The 8,162-nt window shown below is 33.6% G+C and overlaps 1 protein-coding gene across 1 annotated transcript in view; it reads right to left on the bottom strand.

Annotated features, from left to right (window-relative positions):
- Positions 1 to 5,118: 5,118 nt before the first annotated feature.
- Positions 5,119 to 8,162, bottom strand: part of BDP1 (B double prime 1, subunit of RNA polymerase III transcription initiation factor IIIB) — a 107,188-nt gene continuing 104,144 nt past the window's right edge. The window contains exons 38-40 of the mRNA XM_044680712.1: positions 7,117 to 7,381; positions 6,683 to 6,929; positions 5,119 to 5,657 (exon numbers count right to left, since the gene is read on the bottom strand). Coding sequence (XP_044536647.1) covers positions 5,526 to 5,657; positions 6,683 to 6,929; positions 7,117 to 7,381 — 644 coding nt within the window. The 3' untranslated portion in view covers positions 5,119 to 5,525. The remainder of the gene's footprint in view (positions 5,658 to 6,682; positions 6,930 to 7,116; positions 7,382 to 8,162) is intronic.

The raw sequence follows: 8,162 nt of genomic DNA, 5'->3' as shown, positions 1-8,162 counted from the left end.
ATTACCTATCAGATTTATGGATAGAAGAATTTTTGTATAAAAAAGTTAGAAAGCATAATGAGATGTAAAATGTATAATTTTGATTCTGTACAAATAAAATTAAGCCAAGATTAAAAGGAAACCAGAAAATTGGGGATCATTTTTATACAGTCTCTTGGATAGAGGCCTCATTTCTAAAACTATATAGAGAACTTTGGCCAATTTATAAAAATAAAAGATATCACCCAACTGATTAATGGGAAAAAAATATGAACAGTTTTTGGATAAAGAAATAAAAGCCATATATAGATATATGAAAAAATGCTTTAAATAATTACTGATTAGAAAAATGCACATCAAAGCAATTCTGAGATATTTTACACCTATTAGAGTGGCTAAAATGATTAAGGGGCAAAATGAAAAATGGAGGGGGTATGGAAAAATGGGGACACTCCTGAAACTATGAACTGGGCTGACTGGTTTCAGAGAGCAATTTGTAATTATACCCAGTAAGTTATAAAATTGGATATCCAGAGACTCAGCAATAATATTGCTGGGGCTATTTCCCAAGGAGATGAGGGAAAAAGGAAAAGAGCCTATATGTTTTAAGATATTTATAGCAGCTCTCTTTGCAGTGGCAAAGAAATTGAAATTGAGATGTCCACCAATTGGGGAATGGCTGGACAAATTGACATCTGCTTGTGATGAAACACTACTGTGCCATAAGAAATGATGAGCAGGTTAATTAAAAAAAAAAAACTTGGAAAGACCAACACGAAGGCAGAAGGTAAGGGCTTTAGAAAAGAAAAAGCATAAATGGAAGGATTATTCTTGGCAGGAAGGACCCCCCCTTCTTTAAAACCTAAAGCAAAAGGCGGAGTGGAAGAGAAGATGGAGCTAAAGACAGATGGCTTCCATCACTTCTTTAGGGATGGAAGTTTCTCCTTGAAGCCTTAGTTACACTTTCCCAAGGAACACATTATCCTTGATAAGGCAGAACAGAGTGGTTCCTCTAACCCCTTTCACCTACTGAATGGAGACATTTATTTACATTCTTGCACATTCATCATTTCTAATTAGCTGTTGGTGCAGCTAGATAGCAAGTGGGTAGAGTGATGGACCTGGAGTCAGGAAATCTTGAGTTCCAATCCTGCCTCAGACATTTATTAGCTGTGTGATCCAGGTAAGCCATTTAACCTGTTTCCTTCAATTTCCTTATCTATAACATGAAGATAAAGATAGCACCTACATTCCAGTTTTGATGTGAAGATAAAATGAGATGTTTGTTTGCTTTGTAAATCTTAAAGCACCAGATAAATGCTATTATTGTTATTATTATTATTATTAAATACAAATAACAGTGGCAACACAGTGATCTGCAATGTCTACAAAATTCTTGCTATTTCTGCCTCTTTTTCTCTCCAGTGGTTGCTTGCATCTCATCCTTCTGTAGAGCCAAGAGATTTCAGATTTGCTGTCATTTTGTTTTCTTTGCCCAATACATTTCTACAGCTAGAAGGTAGAAAACAACTATTGCTTCCATAAGTAGTTTCTCTTGATTGTCTAAGGGCTCAGGCACATCTTTTCTGGATTTTGCTGTACAAATAAAAACGTCTGTATTTAAAGTCACAGTTAGCTTTAGTTGTTCTGGAAACATCTTGAAAATAAAATGAACCCGGTGCCTAAGGTCCCAGCATTTCTCTGTGTAAGTATACTAGCAGGAAAGATTTAGGTGACATCCAAAATTACAATTGAGTTCTTGTGTCTAGAGGAGTTATGATAGGATCAGAGCTACAGGACCAGACTCCCATGTCCCTGTAACAGGAGTTTTCTCTACAAGGCAACAAAGTTGTCCCTGGGGCTTGACTGATTACCTGCCTCCCTTGTCAGCCTAAGGATGAGAAATCCCCCTTATGTGGAATTGGGGTCCCTCTGAGTTGGTGGATTTCTGGGGATCATCTCGTCACCATTCTTGACACATACTGTTGTTGACCATTCATGTTTCCAATACATAGACGAGGGAACCCATCTGGAGAAGCTAAGAGTTTCTATGTCCTTGCTCTAAAGCAAAGTAAACCTTTCAACTCTTCAATGACATGCAAGTACTCACTTTGTCTGAATATCAAACTTGAACAGGATGTTGGAATTAAGCCTGCCCTAAGGAAGGATTACATTTCACATTTTAGACCACATCCATTTTTCTTCAAAATGAGAAGAAAATGGAAAGCCCCAAATAGTGATGAATTGCCTCATGCTTTCAACAAAAATTGCCTCTATGCAGTGTTTTAAGGTTTGCAAAATACTTTAAATATATAATCTCATCTGATCCTCACAAGAACCTTTTAAGGTAAGCATTCCAGGTATTGTTAATACCATTTTACAAATGAAAAAAATGAAGTTGGGAGGTTAAGTTGCACAGTCATATAACTAGCTTCAGAAGTGGAATCTGAACCCACACCCTTCATTAACACTGCCTATGCAAAAGTAACTCACAGGTTTCAAATGTTCAATTGGAGAGGGTTTTTTGGGGCGGGGAGGGGGAGGTGGGGGAACTAACTCTACAAGGTGGCTTTAAATCTTCCATATCAAGTTGTGATTCTCTATAAATATAAAATTACTTCTTGTTTAACTTTTCTTCTGGTGGAATGAAAACGACCATGCACCACAGCTGTGTTTCATTTGTGGTTTACTGTAGATAAACAAATCTTTTTAGTCTTTTTCAAATTAAGACTGAAAGGATAGAGAACGAGTGGTATAAAACTGCTTTATTATTCACATAATTTACATATATGAAAGATCATCACTTTCTTTGAAACAAGAAAGTTTACAAATGACCATTTTTTTCCCCATTTTTATCAATAAACTGTTAGGCAACATAGTATAGGTGATCACTTCTATCTCAAATCACAAGTATGCATCTAGTAGGTGTGGACATAAAAAATTATCTGTTTTTGCATTGATCATTTCTGAATTTTTTCCTTTAGAATAATAACTTCCTATTTTCAGAAATGCATTTTGAAATAGGACATATAGTTTGACCTATGTGGCAATTAGAAAAAAAAATCTTTGTACTCCACAGGGAAAGATAAAGCTACAATCATATTTTCTGTAATTAATATTTTAAAAAATACAAAAGTGAAACCTTTTGAATCTGGCTGAGACCTAAAATATTTGTGAATAATTCTTTTCATTTTCATAGTAGTACTAAATTTGCTTTATTTTCTCTTTTTCTGAGACCAGTTTTTCTAATAGGATCCTTTAAATGACTTGATTCTTTAAAACAATCAGATCAACCCACTGTATACGTAATAAAACATAACATTTCTCCGAAAGTTGCTGTTTACAAATGAAATCTGTAAGAGACAAAAGTTTAATTAGTACTGTTCATATAAATTAGTTCACAAGGGGTAATCTGAACTATTGTTCCATCATACAATCTAATTCTGAATGCAAATTCAGAGAGAAATAAATTTAGCTTAAAACTTTTAAAAAACAGCACAATGAAAAAGCAATTTCATAATTATCATGATTTTTCGGTATCTGGTGCTTAAATGAATGAAAAACATATATGCATGCCTGAGTGGAAGGAATCTTCACTCTGACTTGCAAGTATCCCTTCTAATTGTAATCCTATCTCATTCTTCCTCGATGGACTTTAGACTTAACTCTCCTTTTTTTATGGGCAGTAGTCATGACTTAAGAAAAATTTTCTTGGGAAACAGATTTGAATCGAAATAATTTCTGTATTGATCTAATCATCTATTCCCCAAATCTGGCTTATACAAAACCTAAGTAAAGCCTAGGATGATTTGTTTTTACTGGCTTTTGTTATTTGCCTTTAGCCTGAGAGAATAAAGAAGAAATCAAGTTGGGAATCTTGTGATTAGTTCCCAATAGCCCTCCTCCCCTCTCCCAGCCTGAACTCAAGACTATATATTTCCTATGGTGTCTGGATGCCTCTTCCACAGGTCCTAAGGCTCCTCCTCCAGACTGGAGTTGTTCCAGATTCTGCATTCTGATCCCTCTTCTCAATTACACAATTTTCAAAGTATATATAGATCTCATTCAGGAACTTTATATAACTTTTTCTAAGTACAGCTTTTTCTCTCGCAATTTGGTAATATGTTTCATTATTGTTACCCAGCCTTAAAGAATAAGAAAATTTCTGTAGGTGGTGGCAGATTTGGAAATACTCTTTTTTCCTATGTGAAATTTAGATTTCAGTTTGCATTCTGAAGAGTTCTACTTTCAGGAAAAGACTGATTAATGGAAGACTAAAAATCAAGCTACTTATGGAAAACCGTAAGTATTCTCTGGGAGGTTTTATCAGAACTGCTGGGGGAGGGGAGGTGCAGAAAAGAGATTGTGATGGTAACTAGATTATACAGATGAATCACTGCACCTTGAAATTATTACTCTTAAGTGAAATAATTGGCCAAGAGTTTATACTGAAAACAGAATTTATGAAATCAATTGTCTAATTGATAATCTATTAGAATTTTTTTTAACCATAACTCAAACTGCTTATTTGAGGGCTTGCCTGATCAACTCATGTAGAATTTAGGGAAGGAAGAAAGAAGCAGCAAAAAACTTAACAATTTACAATCACTAATTTATAGAAAGAATTCTGTCTCACCAACTAGAAATAAAATGCAAGAGTTTTTCTTGTTGCAAAGTATGTGATTATGTTGAAATTAAAAACAAAAAAAGCCCACTTAAAATACCACTGAGAGCCAAGTTAGTCAACTAAGATCTGAGGAAAATCTCTCTGCTTCACAACTCCCAAGAATCCAAATATATTTGATTATAATAAACATGGTTAATGGCTTAAAATGGAGGAAGAGATTCCTAATTGAATACTGACAATCATTTCTACCTTACCCACAAGTCTGTCAGGTGAAAAGACTACAACAGAACAGCATTCTTATAAATAAATAAAAAATAAATAAATAAGCTCTTTGATGTTTCACCTCTATACAAATATGGAAGTTAAATATTTACTTTTCAATTTGAACCATCAATCTTACATCAATATGGATTCTTTTATTACAAAAATACATATTTATAGTCAGAGAAATAGCTGATAACAGAAAATGGTTGCTTCTTTGCCATTCTCTAAAGTTTCACAATCTGCTTCCATCTACTTATTACAAAGGCAATTTAAAAGGCCCCTACCAGGAAATTACTTCACAAAAAGAAGTGTTCACTAAATGTTATATACAATCAACCTCCGAAGACCTCAGGCCTACGATTGAAAAGGCATTTATCTGTGACACCAGAAAGTGTCCACATGTGTCCAGCACAGGAGGTGGGTCAAAATGTAAACAAGAGTCATTATTTATTTGATAAACCAGTCTTAACTGCTTGACTCAACTAATTTGAAGGAAATATCCATAATGTAATCCAGTGATTTTAAAAGCTTCAAGACCAAGTTCATTAAATACAAAATAACCCCAAGAAAAATCAACAGTGATCCTCTAGCTAAATACTGCTTTGTTGTTGCAATTCAGAATTAAAATCCCAAGCTGCATAAAAAAGCTTCAGGTTTACTGTGTTTCATCCACTTCCATAAAAATATCACTAAAAAAATATTCAGCAACTTTAGTTGGTTCCTCTTCAGTTTCCATCTTTTGGTCACTTTTACAACTTTCTTCCTCAACTGACTGATCACAGGAAACCTAATAATGTGAGAAAAATAAATATTAAAAAGTACTACAATTGTAGAACACTATCAGTTCATGTGCTAGCAAATTTTGCCAAACCACTTCTATTTTCTTTCTTTTAAAATCTTTCTAATAAATGAAAGTTAACAGGAGGCATCAGGAATTTATTTAGAAATAGAGGCACTGTAGAAAATATAGCAATAAAAATATTTTTAAAAAGAATATCATAAAACACTAATGCACAAAGTTACTATTTCCTTGGCCTAATTCTTTACCCATAATTGGGATTCTGTCAGAACTTTCTCTTAACTATCCATCAGTTAGACTATGTGGCTTAAGCAAACTGTTTCAACTCTACATTTTTGAGATTTACTATCTTTAAAATAGAGCTCATAATTTCTCTTGGCATTGTAGGTGAAAATTATACAACCAACGGTTAAACATGAGTAGAGTCTAAGGATTACACACAAGAAATTCAAACAAAGCAGATTATAATCTGGAAAGGCAATCAATGAAGGGGCATACAATCCTACATTTCACAGCAGTTCCTAATGAAATCATTCTATTATTGCGCCCCAAAGAAATAAAAAATTCCAGCAACTGGCATTTAAGGCAGCAAGGACATTTTCAGTCTCAGAGAGAATGCCTCTAAAAATGGATAATGCCATTGCATCATAAAAAGACTTCAATAATAGAAACTAGGTAAACAATTAAGTTGTGAGGCAAATGAAAAATTTAAAACAACATATAAGCTGATGAATCCACAACTAACTACCCTTTGCTCAAAGTCAAACACTGCTTTCTTCTTTTACCTCTTTTGTTATTAAAGAAGTAATAATAAAGTTTCTAACTTTGATTAGATCAATGGCTTTGATCCAGAAATTTCTAATATTAACTCCCTAATTAATGAACTTTTCCTCTCCTTTTCCTATGTGTTTATTTTGTAGCCTATCACTATTTATCATTATGTTCCTTCTTTGAGTACTACGTTTACTCCATTTCACACAAAAGTAATAAAATGTAGAAGTAACCATCTATACCTGAGGTGTTGAGCTGCTAACAGTACCAGCTTCAGAATGAGTTTCAGCACTTGCAGGTGGAAGGGGACAAGAATCTTGCTTTTTTCTCTTGCCTTCATTTAGGAGAACTGGTCTTTTAATATTACGCCTTGATACAGGTATTAGAGGTTTCAAACGCTTTTGATTATTCATTGGTGTGGCTTCTTCAGATTCTAAATTATTCTTTGAACATATCAAAGATAAAAATCCCAGGGGTCTTCGGCCAGGCCTAGAAACAGAAATAAAAAGACATTCTTCTTTATGTGCCTAGAATGCCTTTATTTCAGGTCAAGAAGAGAGTTGCAAGTTGTCAACTATCATCCATGGCAACACTTAATGTTTGAAGGATACATTTATTTGATAAATTAAAAGAAGAGGAAACAATTATTACACAATTAGAGATTTCTTCACAATACCTGGATAACAAAGAGGATGGCTTGCTACTCTGTTCTAATTGATGAGTAGACCCAGTTCTTTCATGCTTGTCAGAGATTACAACTTCATCCTGAGGTAAATGAGGAGCATCCTCTTCTTTCTGAGTACGTGTCATCTCAATGCAAGACACAGTTTCTGAACCCTGAACACTGGGTTCTGACGGCTCTTTCTGTGTCTCCTGAGGCTCTGCAATTATACATGTGCTTTCCAAGATAGGTACAACTGTCTGCTTTTCATAAGGCTCTCCTTCAGAAGACACAAAAAATAGTAAGTACAAACAAAGAAACAATTCAGGAAATGTATTTATTCAAATGATCTAAAATGATTTTAAAAAATCAGTAATTTTTTGTAAGAATCCTTATATCTCTTGTTAGCTATAAGCTATTTTAATAACTCAATTTGGAACATTTACTTTAAAAGTTCCATTTGGAATAAGCTTAAGTATTAAATGGAAGATGGATAAAATGTCTATGCCAAAAAAAAAAAATAATTTAAAGCAATAGAAGTAAATGGTGCACCTACACTCTGAGTCAGATCTAAAACAGAAGGAAAGATGTCATATATACAAAAACTTTATAGTAGTGCTTTTTTTAAATACGAAAAAGCTATTTTTTAAAAAGCGAGTCAAATGGGTAATTACTGAATTTTAATATATATGATGGAGCATTATTATATCCTAAAAAATAATCAATATGAAGAATTTAGGAAAACTTGAAAAGGCTTGTATAAATTACTTAGGAATAAATTAAGCTGAACCAAGAAAACAATTTTCATGATGACTTACAAAGAAAAAAATAATACCAACTGACTCAAGAATTCTGATTGATGTAAAAAACAACTAGGACTTCAGAGGTCTTGATTTTGAAGCAAGTTTTCAGCTTGCTCAAAAACAACACATTTTCAGAGGTAGTCATTATGTTGATTTGTTTTGCTTGACTACACTATTTGTTACAAGAGAGGTTTCTACTGTGAGTTTGTGGAATTGCTGGGAAGTAACAATGATGTTAAATAAAAGTATCAATAAAAC

Source organism: Gracilinanus agilis, chromosome 1 (genome assembly GCF_016433145.1).
Source record: "Gracilinanus agilis isolate LMUSP501 chromosome 1, AgileGrace, whole genome shotgun sequence".
Classification (NCBI taxonomy): Eukaryota; Metazoa; Chordata; class Mammalia; order Didelphimorphia; family Didelphidae; genus Gracilinanus; species Gracilinanus agilis.
The sequence above is the reverse complement of the archived record's forward strand: the minus strand, read 5'-3'. Positions and strand labels throughout refer to the sequence as shown.